Source organism: Tachyglossus aculeatus, chromosome 1, assembly GCF_015852505.1.
Source record: "Tachyglossus aculeatus isolate mTacAcu1 chromosome 1, mTacAcu1.pri, whole genome shotgun sequence".
Lineage (NCBI taxonomy): Eukaryota > Metazoa > Chordata > Mammalia > Monotremata > Tachyglossidae > Tachyglossus > Tachyglossus aculeatus.
In genome coordinates, this window is record NC_052066.1 from 27,327,369 (window position 1) to 27,348,752 (window position 21,384).

A 21,384-nucleotide genomic window follows, 5' to 3' on the forward strand; every position below is an offset into this window, starting at 1 on the left:
TCTGTTTGTTGTTATATTGTACTCTCCCAAGCACTTAGTATAGTGCTTTCCACACAGTATGTGCTCAATAAATATGATTGAATGAATGAATGACAGGAGCTGTGTCCAACCTGATTAGCTTGTACCTACCCCGGAGCTTAGAATGGTGCTTGATACATAGGAAGCGCTTAACAAATACCGTCATCATTATTATTATTACTATTATAAATACCTGTTCTCCTTCCTTCTTAGATGGCAAGCCCCATTTGGGAACTGATTTTCTTGTATCTACCCTGACACTTAGTACAGTGGTTGGCACAGAGTAAGAGCTTAAAAGCATAGTAATAATATTAATAACAATAATAATAATAGTAATAATAATTCTGGTATTTGTTAAGCACTTACTATGTGCCAGGCACTGCTCTAAGCTCTGGAGTGTATAGAAGCAAATCGGGTTGGACACTATCCCTGTCCCATGTGGGGCTCACAGTCTCAATCCCCATTTTACAGATGAGGTAACTGAGGCCCAGAGAAGTGAAGTGACTTGTCCAAGGTCACACAGCAGAGAAGTGGCAGAGCGGGAATTAGAACCCATGATCTTCGGACTCCCAACCCCGTGTACTATCCACTATGCCATGAATAATAATATTAATAAGCCGTCGACGTGGGTTGGGGACTGAGGGGATGGAGAGAGGCTCCTCTCCCCTACCTCCAGTGGAAGTTTCTTCTCTTCCCTCCAATTGGTGTTCTTTGTGAATGTGCAGTCCGTTTGGTCACTGCAGTGTATCTTCTCTCTTGCTCCAGTAGGAAGTCTGGCTCAGACTCAATCCCGTCATCAGACGCAAGTCATCACTTCTTATGACAACCAAGGTGGGTGCTTAGCCACTTCTTCCTGGTTCTCTTACCACAGCTCCTAGGGTGCTAATCTCGTGAAGAGAATGGGCCCCGGAATCCTCAGAGGGACCACAGACAAATACTATTATCACTATTAATAATTATGGTATTTGTTAAGTGCTTACTCTGTGCCAGGCACTGTACTATACACTGGAGCGAATGCAAGCAAACGGGTTGGACACAGTCCCTGTCCCACATGGGGCTCACAGTCTCAATCCCCATTTTATAGATGAAATAACTGACGCATAGAGAAGTGAAGTGACTTGCCAAAGGTCATACAGCAGACAAGTGGCTGACCTAGGATTAGAACCCATGATTTCTGATTCCCCGGCCTGGCTCCATCCACTACGCCATGCTGCTTCTCTAGGAGAGATAGAAGGCTGCCCTCCTCTCACCTCCCCCCTAGATTGGAAACTCGCTGTGGGAAGGGATCATATCTACCAAGTTATATTGGAGTCTCCCAAGCAGTTAGTACAGTGCTTTGCCTGCAGTAAACACTCAATAAACCATACTTAGACTGTGAGCTCCATGAGGGAAAGAGACTTTGTCCAACCTGATTGGCTCGTGCTTATCCCAGTGCTTAGACTATGTTTGACACATAGTAAGCGCTTAATAAATACCATAAAAATATGAGTGCTGGATTCTTATGTATATATCTGTAATTTAATTGTTCATATTCAATCGTATTTATTGAGTGCTTACTGTGTGCAGAGCACTGTACTAAGCGCTTAATCTTATTCATATTAATGTCTGTCTCCCCCTCTAAACTGTAAGTTTGCTGTGGGCAGGGAATGTGCCTGTTTTTTGTTATATTGGCCTCTCCCAAATGCTTAGTACAGTGCTCTGCACACAGTAAGAGCTAAATAAATACGAATGAATGAATGAAAAGACTTGGAATCGCCTGCCCTTCCCCATCAGATTTCCTAACTAAGAATCTCAAGAGAAATGAAGAGAATCTCACTTCATCATCAGTGTTATTTACTGGGCTCTTACTGCATGTGAGAAGTAGTGTGGTTTAGTGGAAAGAGCACGAGTTTGGGAGTAAGAAATCATGGATTTTAATCCCGGCTCTGCTACTTGTCTGCTCTGGGACTTTGGGCTAGTCACTTAACTTCTCTGTGCCTGCCTCAGTTACCTCATCTGCCAAATGGGGATTAAGACTGTGAACCCCACGTGGGACAACCTGTATACCTTGTACCTACCTCAGCACTTAGAACAGTGCTTGGCACATATCAAAGCGCTTAACAAATGCCATCATTATTATTATTACTAAGAGCTTGGGAGAGTACAGTACAACAGATGATCAGATACCTTCCCAGCCCTCAGTGAGCTTGCAGTCTAGGTGGGGAGACAGACATTAATACAAATAAATAATTTATAACCTGAAATTTATAGATAAGTAAATAAGTGTTATGAGGCTGAGAGTCGGGGGGAATATCAATGCCTAGAGGTCACAGATCCAAATGCACAGATGATGCAGAAGGGAGAGGGAACCGTGGAAAAGAGGGCTTCATTTTTATCGGGGAAGTATGCGGCCTTCCCCTTTCCAGTACCCCAAAACTTAGCCACAGAAGCCCTGGGTGTTCTAGCCCCCAGGAGTCCAGTTGTCTGGACAGGAATCCTTTTTTTCATGGTACTTGCTAAGTCCCCTCTCAGGGTCGCACCTGAAGAGTTTCCAGTACTCTACCAGTCTTGACTATGCGACGGAGAGTCAAGCAGAGGCATACCCATTCCATTCTTAGCTTGGGCGGTGGCTAGCAAGTGGAAGGCATTCTGCTACAAGTCAAAACTTCCCTGTGCTGGGCAGCAGCAGCATGGGAGAGGCATAAGGGGAGAGACTCCAGTTGACTGAGCAGAAGGAGGCAGTGGCAAACCACTTCTGTATTTTTCACAAAAAAAATGCTTTGGATCCACTCCCCGAACGATTGCAGATGGAGGTGGGGCGTTCTGGAAGCGATGCGCCCATGGTGTTGCTATGGGTCGGAGATGACTCGACAGCATAAGACAACAAGACAACTTGCTAAGTGCTTACTATGTACCAGGCACTGTACTAAGCCCTGGGATAGATACAAGCCAATCAGGTTGGATACAGTCCATGCCCCATATTGGGGTTCACAGTTTTAATCCACATTTTACAGATGAGGTAATTGAGGCATAGAAAAGTGAAGGGACTTGCCCAAGGTCACACAGCAAACAAGTAGCAGGGAAAGAATTAGAATCCAGGTCATCATCATCATCATCATCAATCGTATTTATTGAGCGCTTACTGTGTGCAGAGCACTGTACTAAGCACTTGGGAAGTACAAGTTGGCAACATATAGAGACAGTCCCTACTCAACAGTGGGCTCACAGTCTAAAAGGGGGAGACAGAGAACAAAACCAAACATACTAACAAAATAAAATAAATAGAATAGATATGTACAGGTAAAATAAATAGAGTAATAAATATGTACAAACATTTATACATATATACAGGTGCTGTGGGGAAGGGAAGGAGGTAAGATGAGGGGGTTGGAGAGGGGGATGAGGGAGAGAGGAAGGAAGGGGCTCAGTATGGGAAGGCCTCCTGGAGGAGGTGAGCTCTCAGTAGGGAGCTTTGTAAAATCCACATTTTACAGTTGAGGTAATTGAGGCATAGAAAAGTGAAGGGACTTGCCCAGGGTCACACAGCAGACAAGTAGCAGGGCAAGGATTAGAATCCAGGTCCTTTAACTCCCTGTATCCACCTAGACCATGCCGCTGCACTATCTAATTTTTAAAGATTTCCACAGCATCCAGTCTTCACCCATTTCAGTGACTCACAGCCCTCAGTTAAAACATTTCTTCCTCTTATCTAATAATAATGATTATGGCACATACCAAGCTCATAGTAGGTTCTAAGCACTGGGGTAGGTCCAGGACACTGTCTCTGGCCCACAGGTTGTTCATAATCTTTTTCGACCCCATTTTTCAGATGAGGAAACTGAGGCCCAGAGAGATTATGCCCAAGGTCACACTTGAGGCCCATAGCAGAACTTTAACTAGAAACCAAGTCGCTTGGTTCCCAGCCTCATGCCCTTTCCACTAAATAATAATAATAATAATGGCATTTATTAAGCGCTTACTATGTGCAAAGCACTGTTCTAAGTGCTGGGGAGGTTACAAGGGGATCAGGTTGTCCCCCGTGGGGCTCGCAGTCTTAATCCCCATTTTACAGATGAGGTAATTGAGGCACAGAGACATGAAGCGACTTGCCCAAAGTCACACAGCTGACAATTGGTGGAGCTGGAATTTGAACCCATGACGTCTGACTCCAAAGCCCCTGCTCTTTCCTACTGAGCCATGCTGCTTCACTAGACCATGTTGCCCCCTAACTTCAACTCAAGCGCTTAGTACAGTGCTCTGCACACAGTAAGCGCTCAATAAGTATGATTGAATGAATGAAAACTCCTCATACTCTGAATTTTAAAATAGTAATTAATAATAATTGTGGTAACTGTTAAGCACTTAATATTTGCCAGAGAAGACTTACTAGAGAAGCAGCGTGGCTTAGTGGAAAGAGCCCGGGCTTGGGAGTCAGAGGTGGTGGGTTCTAATCCTGACTTGTCTACTTGTCCGCTGTGTGACCTTGGGCAAGTCACTTCACTTCTCTGGACCTCAGTTACCTCATCTGTAAAATGGGGATGAAAACTGTGAGCCCCACGTGGGACAACCTGATTTCCTTGTATCTACCCCAGTGCTTAAAGCAGTGCTTGGCACATAGGAAGTGCTTAATAAATACCATCATTATCATTATTATTGCCAAGCATTGTACTAAGTGTTGGGGTAGATAAAGCCCTGCTTTGTCTTAGCACCCCCTCCCCTCCCCATCCCCCGACTAGCTTCCTTTTCTCTACCCCACTGCCTCACGGCACTTATGTATATATGTACATATGTATAATTCTATTTATTTATATTAATGACTGTTTACTTGTTTTGATGTGCATTTATATTGATGATACTGTTGCCTATATACCTGTTTTGAAGTCTGTCTCCCCCTTCTAGACTGTGAGCTCGTTGTGGGCCGGAATTGTCTCTCTTTATTGCTGAGTTGTACCCTTCCAAGCACTTAGTACAGTGCTCTGCACACACTAAGCACTCAGTAAATGTGACTGAATGAATACAGGATAAGTCCCTGTCCTACAAGGGGCTCACAGGGAGAACAGGATTTGAATCCTCAACTCACAGATGAGGAAAGTGATCGTAAAAGTGGCTGAGCCAGATTAGAAGCCAGGTACTTTGACTCCCCGTGGCTCAGTGGAAAGAGCACGGGCTTTGGAGTCAGAGGTCATGGGTTCAAATCCCAGCTCTGCCAATTGTCAGCTGTGTGACTTTGGGCAAGTCACTTAACTTCTCTGTGCCTCAGTTACCTCATCTGTAAAATGGGGATTAAGCCTGTGAGCCCCCTGTGGGATAACCTGATCACCTTGTAACCTCCCCAGCGCTTAGAACAGTGCTTTGCACATAGTAAGCACTTAATAAATGCCATTATTATTATTATTATTAATATTTCCTCAGACCACACAGCTCCTTAGCCTTGCCCTCAGGTAAGAGGTGTGGAAAGCCTTTCCTTTAATAAAGCAGATCCTTTCACGAACCTTTCGTAATGCAATCTGCTTGAGCTCAGCAGCGTGGGGGTAGAAACTGTCGAGTGCCTCAGATAGCTTGCCCTCAGCCTTGCCAGATATTACTGCCCTTCCTCAGGAGCTGATGGGTGAAAAGGAGGCCTTAAATAGAGAACCAACAGGGTTCAGTGGATAGAGCCTGGGAGTCACCAGGTCATGGGTTCTAATCCTGACTCTGCCATACGTCTGCTGTGGGACCTTGGGTAAGTCATTTGAGAGAAGTCATTAGAGAAGCAAGTCATTTAGAGAAGCAGCGTGGCTCAGTGGAAAGAGCCCAGGCTTGGGAGTCAGAGGTCGTGGGTTCTAATCCCGGCTCCACTGCTTGTCAGCTGTGTGACTTTGGGCAAGTCACTTCACTTCTCTGTGCCTTAGCTACCTCATCTGCAAAATGGGGATTTAAACTGTGAGCCCCATGTGGGACAACCTGATCACCTTGTATCCCCCCAACGCTTAGAACAGTGCTTTGCACATAGTACGCGCTTAACAAATATCATCATTATTTCACTTCTCTGGGCCTTGGTTCCCTCATCTGCAAAATGAGGATTGAGACTGTGAGCCCCTCGTGGGGCAGAAATAGTGTCCCACCCGATTTTCTTGTATTCACCCCAGTGCTTCGAACAGTACCTGGCTGAAAAAAATGCCATAATTATTATTATTATTATTATTAACATGCCTTCCATGTGAGCGCCTTTGACCTTGGCTTTGGAAACACCAATGATTTTCTCAGAAACCCCAGGAAAGTACAAGAAGAAGACTGGACTGGAGAGGAGAGAACAATGAATTCTTTTCACAGCAGTGACTGGAGAATAGCTGTAGGTTCAATTCATTGTGTTTTACTTGAGGCCTGCCTCTCTTCAAAGAATAGTAACAGTGGGAGTTAACAGCTTTCCCAGAGACTCAATAGGATTAGGCTGTGGTGCTCAGATGGATAAGCCTCTGACTTTTACACTCCAGTTCTTTTAATACATTAAGGACATTTGTCTAAAAGCAACTCAGAGAGGATGGGAGATCCCATTAAAGAAGAGAGAGGGTGCAGAAGGCCATTCAGTGCCCCTCTAGAAAAGATCTAATGGGTCAACTCTGTACTTCTCACTTTGTATTTTGCTTCAGACACCTTGTCCAATTTCCCTTTTCTTATCTCTCTCTGTCCCCTTTCTTCCCACGAAACTGTAAACTCGGGATGGGCAGGGAATGTGTCTGCTAATTCTCTTGTATTGCACTCTCCCAAGCACGTAGTACAGTGCTCTGCACATAGTAAGTGCTCAGTAAATACCACTGATTGATTGAATGACTTATGATTGACTCTCCTAGTGGCAAACAGTTCTACCTCCCCTTTGGAGGTGGTGAGAACCTCTCTGAACAGTTCATGGAATGTAAAGTCACGCTTGGACCACAGAAAAACGCTTGGAATAATAATAATAATAATGATACTATGTGCAAAGCACTGTTCTAAGCACTGGGGAGTATACAAGGTGATCAGATTGTCCCGTGTGGGGCTCACAGTCTTAATCCCCATTTTACAGATGAGGTCACTGAGGCACAGAGAAGCTAAGTGACTTGCCCATTGTCACACAGCTGACAATTGGCAGAGGCGGGATTTGAACCCCTGACCTCTGACTCCAAAGCCTGGACTCTTTCCACTGAGCCACACTGTTCAGAGAAAGACCTTCAGAAGAAGCAGCATGACCTAGTAGATAGACCATGGACCTGGGTGTCAGAAGGACCTGGGTTCTAATTCCGGCTCTGCCACTTGTCTGCTGTGTGACTTTGGGTATGTCACTTAACTTCTCTGTGCCTCAGTTCTCTCATCTGTAAAATGGGGATTAAGACTGTGAGCCCCACCTGGGACAACCTGATCACCTTGTATCTCCCCCAGTGCTTAGAACAGTGCTTGGCACATAGTAAGTGCTTAACAAATACCATCATTATTATTCACCCTCACATGCTCAGGCAACAGGAACCCTCCTGGGGAGCTGGGAGAGCCCCAGCTGTGACGGCCCAGACTGGGATCCCCCCTCTGCCCCTGCCATGGGGGTCAACTCCAGCTTCACCCTCACTCCCTTCAGTTCTTGAAGAAAGCACACACACTCATATTCCCAGGTGGCTTGCCACACTCAAATCTCTTCCTCCCACGGCGCTTCACAGAGAGTAATAATAATAATATTCATTCATTCATTCAATCGTATTTATTGAGTGCTTACTGTGTGCAGAGCACTGTACTAAACGCTTGGGAAGTACATCAGCAACATATAGAGATGGTCCTAATAGTATTTGTTAAGCACTTACTATGTGCCAAGCACTGTTCTAAGTGCTGGGGTAGATACAAGGTAATCAGGTTGTCCCACGTGGGGTTCACAGTCAATCAATCAATCAATCAATCAATCATATTTATTGAGTGCTTACTGTGTGCAAAGCACTGTACTAAGTGCTTGGGAAGTACAAGTTGGCAAAATATAGAGACAGTCCCTACCCAACAGTGGGCTCACAGTCTAAAAGACCAGACCACCACTCTCCCCATCTTCCAAGCCTTATTACGATCACATCCCCAAGAGGCCCTCCCCGATTAAGTCCTCTTTTCTCTGATTCCCTCTCCCTTCCGCGTCATATACGCACTTGGTATTCACCCGACTCAACCCCACAGTCTTAATCCCCATTTTACAGATGAGGGAATGGAGGCACAGAGAAGTTAGGTGACTTGCCCTAAATCACACAGCTGACAAGTGTCAGAGTTGGGATTAGAACCCATGACCTCTGACTCCCAAGCCCAGGCTTTTTCTGCTAAACCACACCAATCCCCCCTCTCCCCCACTCTCTGATCAAAAGATGTGTAGGCTCCGTATGTGAGTCTTGTGTTCATTTCTCCTTATTCTCCTTCCCCACTGCTCGCATGGACCGCTCCTCAGCAGGAACGCACCTGACAGTGGAGATCCATCCGAGGGACACCACCCCGCAGCTGTTGAAGAAGTTCTCCTTCGAAAAACGTACGAATGATGGGCTCGAGTGGGAGGACAGTAGGGGGAGAGAGGAGGGCGGATGGGAGGGGGTTTGGGGAATCTGGAAATAATAATAATGTTGGTGTTTGTTAAGCGCTTACTATGTGCAAAGCACTGTTCTAAGTGCTGGGGTAGATACAAGGTGATCAAGTTGTCCTACATGGGGCTCACAGTCTTAATCTTAATCCCCATTTTACAGATGGGGTAACTGAGGCCCAGTGAAGTGAAGTGACTTGCCCAAAGTCACACAGCTGACAATTGGCAGAGCCGGGGTTTGAACCCATGACTTCTGACTCCAAAGCCCGGACTCTTTCCACTGAACCACGCTGCTTCTCTGGAAATGCTACTGTTGTAGCTGGGGGGAGGATGGGTGGGGGTTGAGGAAGAGAAAATAGGGTTGGGCATAGGTGCAGTTCATTCTAGAGCTGCCCCCTGCCATCGATTGAGCATGGTCAGAGATTACTGATTGATTGATTGATTGAAAGTCAGCAATCAATCAATCAATTATATTTATTAAGCCATTACTGTGCGCAGAGCACTGTACTAAGCATTTAGGAGAGTACAGTATATCAGAGTAGATGGACTAGTTCCCCACCCACATCACAAATTCCCCTCCCCACAGGACCTGTATGTATGTTTGTACAGATTTATTACTCTATCTATTTTACTTGTACATATTTACTATTCTATTTATTTTGTTAATGATGTGCACTTAGCTTTAATTCTATTTGTTCTGACGACTTGACACTTATCCACATGTTTTGTTTTGTTGTCTGTCTCCCCCTTCCAGACTGTGAGCCCATTGTTAGCTAGGAACTGTCTCTATATGTTACCAACTTGTACTTCCCGAGCGCTTACTACAGTGCTCTGCACACAGTAAGTTCTCAATAAATACAGTTGAATGAATGAATGAATCACAAGGTAAGACCAGGAGAGCTTCTTCATTGCCAGTGGGAAGAGTCTTAGGACATAATCTTCATGCTTAATAAAGTGCTCTGCACACATTAAGTGCTCAATAAATACCACTGATCAAGGGTCTGTTCTTCCTCCCTTCTTGATGATGATGATGATGGTATTTGTGTAGTGCTTACCTATGTGTCAAGCACTGTACTAAGCACTAGGTAGATAAAAGATGATGATGATGGTATTTGTTAAATGCTGAGCTACACTTCAAGCACTGTCCTAAGCGCTGGGGTAGATACAAGCTAATTAGGTTGGACACAGTCCATGTCCAACATGGGGCTCACAGTCTCAATTCCCATTTTACAAACGAGGTAACTGAGGCCTAGAAAAGTGAAATGACTTGCCCAAGTCACACAGCAAATAGGTGATGATGATGATGATGATGATAAGTGGTGGAACTGGGATTAGAACCCAGGTCCTTTTGACGCCTAGACCCATGATCTAACCACCAGACCATGCTGCATCCCCACTTCTTCCAGAAAGGAAGAGGGAAAGACTTCATTTCCACTTCTCCCATTTGCTTCCGCACACCCTTGAACTTGAATTTCCACCCTTTACTTGCCAGTCGCTCAGCCCCACAGCCCCTATGGACAGATCAGGAATTTATTTATATTAATGTCCATATCCTCCTCTAGACTGTAGGCTTGTTGAGGGCAGGAAATGTGTCTACCAACTCTGTTATATTATCCTTTCCCAAGCTCATAGTACAGGGCTCTGAACACAGTAAGTGCTCAATAGATACCACTGATTGATTGAATGATGAAAATGTGCAGAGCCAGAGATATCCCGAGCCAGAGTTGGAGAAACCCAATGGTGAAAGCCTGATTTCAGCACTCCTCTCCTTCCTTCAGCCCCTCCAGTACTCAGTACATTGCTCAGCACTGCTAAACTGTTCAGCTTGTGTGGGCAGAGAATGCATTTATTAATTCTGTGCACTCTATCAAGTGCTTAGTACAGTTTTCCACAAACAGCAGATGTTTAGTAAATACTAATGATTGATAATGAGCACACAACAAGTATCGGTGACCTCAATTTCCCCCTAATGCCTTCTCAGTGGCTTCCTGATGCTGATGGCCACTTTCCTGCCCTCCCCAGGCAGAAAATATTGCTGTTTTTTGTTATATTGTACTCTCCCAAGCACTTAGTTGCGTTCTGCACCAAGTAACTGCTCAATAAATACAACTGACTAGATGATTGGCCCATCCACCGTGGGCATATTGGCTCAAGTGTCCTCAATTGCAACTTGTCTGTGGTGTGACCTCCTCTGTGGCTCAGTTACCTCATCTGTAAAATGGGCACCAAGCTCACAATCTTAATCTCCATTTTACAGATGAGGTAACTGAGTCACAGCAATAAAGTGACTTGCCCCAGATCACGCAGCAGACAAGTGGCAGAGCACTTGGGAGCGTAAAATATAACAGAGTCAGTAGACACATTCCCTGCTTGTGATAACCTTACAGACAAGACAGTTGATGTAATATGTGTAATGTGTCCCATCTGCAAACACCCTAGTGTCTGCACCTACCAAAAAGAGATTCATTGCCTGATGCCCAGCTGGGATTTTAATTCTTAAAATATGAGCCCTGTGCCAGCTTCTTTCTTTCTCCTCTTCTTCCTTCCCCCACTTCCCGTCCACAGTGATTTCCCTGTCTTTCACTGCCCAGATTTTCAGCATCCAAATGGACTGATGGGATGGCACCATGAAGGCACTCTGACTTTATGGACAGAGATCCTCATGTTTAGTGAATTTCTGAAAGATTGGAGGTTCTCCAGGTGGCTTTACAAACCAGTTATTCCCTTTCTCAAGTGTACTAAGGCTCAGTATTGGTTTTGCTGGTGAAGAGGGGTTGGGGTTGGGGGAGTAAGTTGTTGGACCAGGCTACCACCCAGGGTTTTCTTGGGGATTTCGTGCACAAACAGGAGAAATGCTGCCTGGATGGTTCTTCTGGCTCCCCACCAATGGGACCACCCTCACTTTGATTTATCCATTTATCCCCCAATTTTCTTGGGGCTGGAGACTGGGCCCCAACCTCATACCTTGCCCACCTTCTCTCCCCTCCTCATAACCCTGCCTCTAGCGAGGAAGAAACCTGTGGGTTTTTCACAGGGTTTTGCGGGTAAACCAGAGAAATGCTGCCAGCAAAAATAAAGTTTTTTCTGCTTTCCCTCTCACTTGTTTTCAGTTTGTTATTGGACTTCAAAAGGTTTTGAAATTTCATCACTCTTCTAAGAGGCAGAAAACCCCTCTCTTCCTTTCCACCTCAAATTCCAGTGATCACATCCAGACTGCTCCCTCCATTTCCCTACCTCCCACAGTCTCTGATATCCCTTTCCCCAGAATTTGTACTTTTGCTTTGGAAAGAATACAGGATGGGCAATCAGGAGAGCTGGGAAGCAGGGCACCTATGCCATGAGAACCAATATACAGTAGTTGCTGTATGCCCACCAGACTCACCCTCCCACGTTCAGTGCCAGGGACTCTACTGGCAGATTTTCCCATTCGTTCAATCGTATTTATTGAGCGCTTACTGTGTACAGAGCACTGTACTAAGCACTTGGGAAGTACAAGTCAGCAACATGTAGAAATGGTCCCTACCCAACAATGGGCTCACAGTCTAGAAGGCGGAGACAGGCAACAAAACAAAATATGTTCTGTTCCCACCAATCAGAGCCTGACTGGGGGAACCAAAGAAGGGGTGGATGGTCAAGAATATTTTAATTAGAAGCACCCAAACAGTAAAAGTTTCCCAGAAGCCTTTTATTTGCAGAGTGAGCTGTATATTATCAAGCCACAGTCCCATTATGTACCTGCTAAAGAAGCACAGGCCTGGGATTCTGAGTACCTGGGTTCTAATCCCAGCTGGGCCATGTGTGTGCCTGTTGTACTACCTTAGGGAAGTCAATTAACTTCTCTGTGCCTCAGTTTTCTCATCTGTAAAATGGGAATTCGATACCTATTCTCCCTCTCACTTAGATTGCAAGCCTCATGTAGAACAGGGACTGTGTCCAACCTGAAAATCTTTTCTCTACCCTAGTGCTTAGTACAGTGCTTGGTACATAGTAAGTGCTTAACAATTATTATCATCGTTAACACCCAATGGGATTTTAATCAGTGTCCCTTGTTGGTAATCCAGTGAAATATCCAGGGATCATGGGAAGAAAGAAATGGTCTCCATCTCCTTGTTTCCATTATCCTCCTCATCTTGTCCCTCAGTACCACTCTGTCCCATCTTCCCCACCAACCGCCCAGTTCCAAACAGAGAAGCAGCTTGGCGTAGTCAATAGAGCACAGGCCTCTGATTCAGAAGGATTTGGGTTCTAATAGCTCCAAAGCTTACCTGCGGTGTGACCTTGTGCATGTCAATTCACTTCTATGCACCTCTGTTACCTCATCTGTAAATGAGGATGGAAACTATGAGCCCCACGTGGTCTAGGGACTATATTCATTCATTCAATCGTATTTATTGAGCGCTTACTGTGTGCAGAGCACTGTACTAAGCGCTTGGGAAGTACAATTTGGCAACATATAGAGACAGTCCCTACGCAACAGTGGGCTCATATCCAACCTAATTTGCTTGTACCCACCCCAGAGCTTAGTACAGTATCTGGCACGTAGTAAGTGCTTAACAAATAATGCAATTATTAATTATTATTCTTAGCTCATATCAGAAATCAAGACATTTCAGTAACTACAGGGAAGGGAATAGAAAAGATAGCAGGCTGGCTTTAAAGAACAATGCATAGGCATAAATTCTTTCTACATACCCTATCCTCATCTTCTATTTTGTAGACATTTGGACTGGGGACAAACCTTGAGGAGTAGACTATTCTACCCCTCTGCACAGACAGTGTTCTCAGTCAATCAATAGTATTTCTTAAGCACACACTATATACAGACAGAACAATGTAATAAGCATTTGGGAGAAAACAACAGAGTTAGTCGATATGATTCCTGCCCTCTAGGAATTAACAGTCTAGTGGAGAAACTTCATCTAAACCATTCCAGATTCATTTATTCATTCATTCAATCATATTTATCAAGTGCTTACTTTGTGCAGAGTACTGTACTAAGCGCTAGGGAAATACAAAGGGGTAACATATAGAGACGGTCCCTACTCAAACAATGGGCTCACAGTCTAGAAGATAGATGGGAATCTAGAGCATAAACCCTATTACTTCTACTACTAATATTTGTGGTATTTGTTAAGTACTTACTATGTGCCAGGCACTGGGGTAAATACAAGATAATTAAGTTGGACACACTCCCTGTCCCACAATGGGCTCACATTCTAAACACCCATTTTACAGATGAGGAAACAGGCACAGAGCAGATAAGTGACTTACTTGCCCAAGGTCACACAGCAGACAAATAGCAGAGCTGGAATTAGAACCCAGGTCCTCTGACTCTGAGGACTGTGACCCCCACACCTTTCTTTCACTCCCCCTTTCCACTATTCACCAAATCTCTCAATTACCAGCATTCGGGTATAGTTTTCACCCTTTTCCTTGGATTTTGGTCTTCTCTGGGCAACAGGTTGACCCCACCACCTAGAAAGAACATGATTTTAGGCCCTCTCCCCCTTCTCTCCTCCAGGGGAAATATCAAAATAACTCTAACAGAAACTCCTTTTTCCCAGTTGCTCCTTTTTTTTTCCTTTTGCTTTCTTTTTGGGTAATTCTTCTTTCCCCAAGGTGGGTTTTCTGCTTCCTTTCCTAGCCCCCTTCCCAAGAGGGGCTAATTTTCACAATCAGTGAAAATTGACACCTCTTTTTCCCAAAGCCAAGGGGAGGGTATTTGTTCTCCCTCCCCTAAGGACTGTGAGCCCCTTGTGAGTGACAGGATGTCTGGTCTGATGGCACTGTATCTCCCCCAGTGATTAGCACATTGCTTGGCATGTAGCAAGTGTTTAACAAATACCACTATTATTATTATTGTTATTATTATTACTTATACTACTATGTTCCAAAGGGGCTAGAAGTTGAGGAGCAGGGAGGAAAATCTACTGTAACCACTGGATAATTGAGAGTCTGGAGTTGAAACTCATGGCCTAGTGGAAAGAGCCTGGGCCCGGGAGCTGGAAGACCTCGGTTCTAATTCAGTCATTCAATTGTATTTATTGAGCGCTTACTGTGTGCAGAGCAGAGCACTGTACTAAGCACTTGGGAAGTACAAGTTGGCAACATACAGAGACAGTCCCTACCCAACAGTGGGCTCACAGTCTAGAAATCCCAGATCCCCACTTATCTGCTGTATGACCTTAGGCAGGTCACTTAACCATCTGTTCCTTGGTTTCCTCAATTGCTAAAATGAGGATTAAATCCTATTTCCTCCTACTTAGACTGTGAGCCCCTAGGAGAGGGATTTTGTCCAAACTGATTGACTTTTATCTAACCCAGCTCTTAATACAGTGACTGGCACATAGTAAGCGCTTAACAAATACTGTAAAAAAAAAAAAAAGCTCATGTTCACCTTTGGAATTTCGTAGGCTTACAAGGGGATAGAAATGGAAACACAAGACCCCAACAGCCTGGAAGAAAAGATGCACACGGTAAATATGATTTGCTCATGCTAACTGTAGCAGCTGGAGTATTGCTTCCACAGATACCGGAACACCCTTTAATAGGAAACCCATAAAAATCCAGACTCCAGCTCCGAAATGCTTGGATTCAGATCCCCATATATCCATGGTAGGAACCCAGCTCTATTATAACTATGTTAACTTGAAACGAATGACTAAATGTCTGTAATTTTGAAAGCATGTTAGCAGGCTTTAAATATAGTTAGCTTTATTCCACGCATTGTGATTTGAAATCAGATCAGCTTGGTTAATGCCACAGATAGTTTAAATGTATGTATGCCCAATATATTTGGGTGAGGGTGCTGTGCCTAAGAGCCCAGTATAATCTGCTCAGAGGGTAGATTTAATGAGGCATACATTATTATGTTTCTTTTTAATCTGCAGATATTACCGAACGAAGCTGAGAAAGAGGGGAACTAGTCACTAAGTGTTTTCCATTTCATTTTAGAAATGTCATTCTTCTTCCAAATAGCAGGAGGAAAAAAAAGCCCTCACTTGAAGAGCTATATAGGGAAGGAACCTGTTAAATGCGGAAATCCACTTTCCATCCATTTAGGTCAAGACAAGAGCTCCATGTCAGAGACGATGTAATGGATAGCTGGCAAAGACCAGGAAGGTGTCTGAAGAGAAGAAAGTGGTGCCTTATGCCTTTTCCAAGGGGGTGGGGAGGTGGGGGGAGAGCGGCATCCCCCAGGGAAGGCTTCACCAGGCTCAATCGCAGGCCCCAAAGAAGGAGGAGGAGGAGGAGGAGGAGGAGGAGAAAGAGGAGGAGAAGGAAAAGGAGGAAGAGGAGAAGGAGGAGGAAGAAGAGGGGAAGAGGAGGTAGAAAAGGAGGAGGAGGAGAATGAGCAGGAGGAGAAAGAGGAGTCAGAAAAGGAGGAGGAGGAGAATGAGGAGGAGGAGGAGAGGAGGTAGAAAAGGAGGAAGAGGAGAATGTGGAGGAGGAAGGAGGGAAAAAGTAAAAGGAGGAGGAGGAGAAGTCTGAGATGGAGGAGGAGGATGGGAGGAGGAGGACGAGGAGGGGGAGGAGGACAAGGAGGAGAATGCTGAGCTCTGGCATGCAGGGGGATCCAGATATAGGTTTATGAGGATCAGATCCTGCCGATCAGATAATTGGCCCATTGCGGAATGAGCACCCTGGAGCCAGGTGGGTGGGAAAGTCCCAGGCCCCAGGCGGTGGCTCAGATTTAGACAGGAAAGGACAGGAATGTGCAGCACCAATCCAGAAGGCCTCTGATCTATTCTGATCGGGGCAAAAGGAAGATTTCCTCAGGCTCCCGCCCAAACCCCTTCACCCCGGCCTGCCACCAGAACTCCATCCTGAAGCCTCCTCTCAGACCAGCTACAAGTAATGAAGCGGTGGGAGAGAAGAATAGTGGGCATGGAAGGGCCTCCTCTCTGCCCCATCTCTTTCTTCTGGATTGAGCACTGCCTGTGGAACCCCTTGAGCCCCAAGCCTAGCCCTGAGATGCCCCACTACATGGGGAGGGTGAGCGGGGCAGCCTGAAAGAGGTCTGATAAGTATGTGAAAGAAATGCCTGCCATGTTACTAGCCCCCACCCCCATGCCCTCAGACTCATCCAGAGCAGGAGAGAGTAGGAGGGATAGAGGGTAGGGTGGGTGGCCTGCTCTGGGGGAATGGAAAGTTTGCAAGTATTATGGGAGCTGGGGCAGCTTTTGGTCCTCTCTCCCCATTTTCCACATTAAACGTGTTAAGGCTATTATGGTTTAGTGAGCCTGGGAGTTAGGACACAGATTCTAATCCCAGCTCAGCCACATAATAATTAATAGTAATTAAGGGATTTGTTAAGCACTTACTACGTGCCAAGCATTGTTCTAAGCGCTGGGGTAGACACAAGGTAATAATAATAATTATGGTATTTGTTAAGCGCTATTGTTCTAAGCGCTGGGGTAGATACAAGGTAATCAGATTGTCCCATGTGGGTCTCACAGTCTTAGTCCCCATTTTACAGATGAGGTAACTGAGGCACAAAGAAGTGAAGTGACTTGCCCAAAGTCCCACAGCAGCAATTGGCAGAGGCGGGATTAGAACCCACGACCTCTGACTCCCAAGCCCGTGCTCTTCCACTGAGTCACAATGCTTCTCTTAAGGTCTGCACAAGGTCTGCTGTGTGACCTTGGGGAAGTCACTTAGCTCCTCTGTTCCTCATTTCCCTCAGTGAGGCCTGTCTCTCGGCTCTCCACCCGGTTCCTCTCTGGGACTGTGTGTTGGTCACCATGTGGCCTAGCTTTATACACTAGAAGGACCTGGGTTCTAATCCTGGCTCTGCCACATGTCTGCTGGGTGACCTTGGGCAAGTCACTTCATTTATCTGGGCCTCAGTTACCTCATCTCTAAAATGGGGATTATGACTGTTAGCCCCATGTTGGGGCAGGGGTCGTGTCCAACCTGATTTTCTTGTATCTACCCCAGTGCTTAGCACAGCACCTGGCACATAGTAAGCACTTAACAAATACCATAAAAATATCAAAATTAAAAATAAACCACATCTCAGTCGTGTGGGGTTTCCACATTCCCAAGGCCAGGGCTCTCTCTCCCTCAGAGTTCATCTCACGAGGCCTTGGAGTGGTCATTAAGTGCTTTGATAGTGCTCTGCATTCATCCATTCATTCAATCATATTTATTGAACACTTACTGTGTGCAAAGCACTGTACAAAGTCTTTGGGAGAGTACTATACAACAATATAATGGACACATTCCCTGCCCACGGTGAGCTTTCTGTCTAGAGTGGGAGACAGGCATTAATGTAAATAAGTAAGTTACAGATAAGTACCTAAGTGATGTGGGGCTGTACCCATTCATTCAGTCATATTTATTCATTCATTCATTCAGTCGTATTTATTGAGTGCTTACTGTGTGCAGAGCACTGTACTAAGCGCTTGGGAAGTACAAGTTGGCAACATATAGAGACGGTCCCTACCCAACAACGGGCTCACAGTCTAGAAGGGGGAGACAGACAACAAAACAAAACATATTAACAAAATAAAATAAAGTAGTAAATATGTACGCTATGTAATCAGGTCGGACACAGTCCATGTCCTCCATGGGAACATAGGACAAGCAGCGTTTACTATGTGCAGAGCTCTGTACTAAGAGCTTAACATTGTGCTAACCCAGTAACTGCTCAATAAATGCTTTTGACTGTTTAATGAGGGAGGGGCTTCATAAAGCACATCCTTCTCTGCTGCTCAGGGAGGAGACATGGGACTGCTCAAGTCCCACTCCACATGCATGTCCAGGCAGCTGAAGATCTCGGGCTGGGTCACCTCTCCCTTGCATTATCATTCAATCATATATATTGAGCGCTTACTGTATGCAGAGCACTGTACTAAGCGCTTATCCCCCAGAAGAGTAGGTGGCAGAATGGGCCATGTGTTAATTCCGGTCAACTCTCTGTCACCCCAAGGGCTGAAAACCCCGTGGGTGATTTTAGCTATGCGGTAAGCAATTCAGCTTTCCAGGACTAGTGTTCTTCCTGTTAGGGATTATCCAGCCTTGGTGATTCTCTCCCTTCCTTGTACTTCCCAAGCGCTTAGTACAGTGCTCTGCACACAGTAAGCGCTCAATAAATATGATTGATTGATTGATTCCTTCTCTCCCTGCCCTAAACTCGTATTTGAGGGCGAGCAGGGGGAATGAAAGGAGGTGGAACTCAAATCAGTCCACTCCCTTCTTCTAAACTGCTCTAATCAAATATTTGCAGGGAGAGGAGGTTCAAACCGTGGTCTGGACTAGAATGAGTTGGGCACATTATTTGGAGAGTGCTGTCATCCACCTGCGCATCTCCTTCAAAAGGACTTCACCGACTAAGCCCTCAATTCCTCTTCTCTCGCTTCCTTCTGGGTCACCCTTGCGCTTGGATTTGCACCCTTATTCACCCCTCCAATCAATCATATTTACAGAGCACTTACTGTATGCAGAGCACTGAACTAAACACTTGGGAGAGTACAGTGCAATGGAGTTAGTAGACATGTTTCCAGCCCAGAGTCCTCTAGCTCAGCATTCAGCATATCAAGCATGGGCTTGAGAGTCAGAGGACCTGGGTTCTAATTCCAGATCCACCATTTGCCTGCTGTTTAACCGTGGGCAGGTCACTTATCTTCTCTGCACCTCACTTTTCTCCATGGTAAAATGGTGATGAAATACCTGTTTTCTCCCTCCTACTTTCAGAGAATCAGCGTGGCTCAGTGGAAAGAGCCTGGACTTGGGAGTCAGAGGTCATGGGTTCTAATCCCGGCTCTGCTACTTGTCTGTTGTGTGACCTTGGGCAAGCCACTTAACTTCTCTGTTCCTCAGCTACCTCATCTGTAAAATGGGGATTAAGATTGTGAGCCCCACGTGGGACAACCTGATTACCTTCTAGCTACCCCAGTGCTTAGAACAGTGCTTGGCACATAGTAAGTGCTTAACAAATACCATAATTATTATTATTATTATTACTACTTAGACTATGAGTCCCGTGTGGGTCAGGGACTGTGTCCAACCTGATTAACATACATTTAATCGATTGACCAATCCATCAATTGCATTTATCGAGTGCTTACTGTGTGCTGTACCAAGTGCTTGGGAGAGCGCAATATAATGATGTAACAGAGTTAATAGAGCCATTCCCTGCTCACAACTAGCTCACAGCCTAGAGGGAGTCTATTGTCCAGAGCCCTTGGAAGAGTGTTTGACACATAGTAAGTGCTTAGCAAATACCGTAATTACTTTGATTATTACTTGAATGAATTAAATAATTAGGAGATCGATTCATGCTTGCTTTCAGCCTACCCCTGGGACAGATCCAGTCTGAAATCCGTGCCATTGGACCTGCGGCAGTTTGGGGAATTGGATGCCTACTCCTCCAAGGTAAGCATTCTCTGGCCAGGACTTCTGATCCTCTGTCAGAAAACACTTCCCTGGTGGGGCATCAACTCCCGGTGAGGCCCTAAGGACTCTGGAAAGGGATCTCCAGAATTCAGCTTTCAAGGTCACAGGAGACAGGACAGGACATAGGACAGGGCTTAAGAAAATGTTCTGCACACAGTAAACTCTTGATGGATTTATTCACAGGACGTGGCTCAATGGAAAAAGCATGGGCTTGGAAGTCAGAGGTCATGGGTTCAAATCCCAGCTCACCAATTGTCAGCTGTGTGACCTTGGGCAAGTCACTTAACTTCTCTGTGCCTCAATTACCTCATCTGTAAAATGAGGATTAAGACCGTGAGCCCCACGTGGGACAACCTGGTCAGAGTTCAGATCAGGGCTTTGCACATAGTAAGCGCTTAACAAATGCCATTAGCATTATTATTATTATTATTTACATTTCTGCTCAACCACAAGTCTTCCAAACCACACAACCACTCCGGAGGTTCTGTGGTCAATGGGGATAATAGTAATAATAGTAGTATTTGTTAAGTTCTTACTGTGTGCCAGGAACAGTACTAAGTACTGCAGTACATACAAAATAATTGGATTGGACACAGTCCCTGTCCCACATAGGGCTCACAGTCTCAATTCCCATTTTATAAATGAGGTAACTGAGGCACAGAGATGTGAAGCTATTTGCCCAAGATTACACAGCAGATAAGTGGCAGAGTGGAATTAGGACTCAGATCCTTAAGAGTTCCAGGCCTATAATCTATCTACTAGGGTATACCTGTGTCCCAGGCTCCCCTTCATTGAATCCTCAGTGACAGCTAGAAGAAGGGGTAAAATGTAATACCACTTTTTCATGGTATTTGTTAAACACTTACTATTGTCAAACACTGTTCTAAGTGCCGGGGTAGAAACAAGTTAATTAGTTTGGACACAGTCCCTGTTCCACATGGGGCTTACAGTTTAGTAGGAGGGAGAACAGGAGAACTGAGGCACAGAGAAGTGAAGTGACTTGCCCAGGGTCACACAGCAGACAAGTGGCAGAACCAGGATTAGAACCCAGGTCCTCTGAGTCCCAGACCCATGCTCTTTCCACTAAGCCATGCTGCTTCTTGCATAATTACCTCTATACCATAATCCCTTCCCAGTTTGGGGGGAGGAGGTCAAAAGATATTTTTTGGTAAGCACTTTCATTCATTTCTTCATTCATTCAGTCATATTTATTGAGCGGTTACCGTGTGCAGATCAAACAACAATAAAGAGAGACAATCCCTGCCCAGTAGAAGCAACACTACTACTAATAATAATGACAATATTAATAATATTTGATAAGCACTTACCAAGTGCAGGCACTGTACTAAATACAAGCTAATCAGGGTGGACACGGTCCCTGTCCCACACAGGGCTGCATTTCTGTCCTTATTCTAATTCCTGCCTTTCAGAAGTTGTCA

At 45.2% G+C, this 21,384-nt stretch overlaps 1 protein-coding gene and 1 non-coding gene across 5 annotated transcripts in view; both read left to right on the forward strand.

The window, feature by feature from the left end:
* The window catches only part of KY (kyphoscoliosis peptidase), a 103,863-nt gene that overhangs the window by 32,833 nt on the left and 49,646 nt on the right, over window positions 1-21,384 (forward strand). Inside the window, exons 4-7 of one of the 4 annotated variants that reach the window (XM_038749755.1) lie at window positions 787-849; window positions 8,423-8,497; window positions 14,959-15,021; window positions 19,842-19,924. In XM_038749755.1, coding sequence (XP_038605683.1) covers window positions 787-849; window positions 8,423-8,497; window positions 14,959-15,021; window positions 19,842-19,924 — 284 coding nt within the window. Of the gene's footprint in view, window positions 1-783; window positions 850-8,422; window positions 8,508-14,953; window positions 15,022-19,841; window positions 19,925-21,384 lie in introns of all 4 variants that reach the window. The other 3 variants (XM_038749745.1, XM_038749768.1, XM_038749759.1) reach the window with 3 other exon arrangements.
* LOC119935343 lies at window positions 2,520-2,657 on the forward strand. Its single transcript, XR_005453233.1, has one exon. It is a non-coding gene; the product is annotated as a small nucleolar RNA SNORA7 (small nucleolar RNA).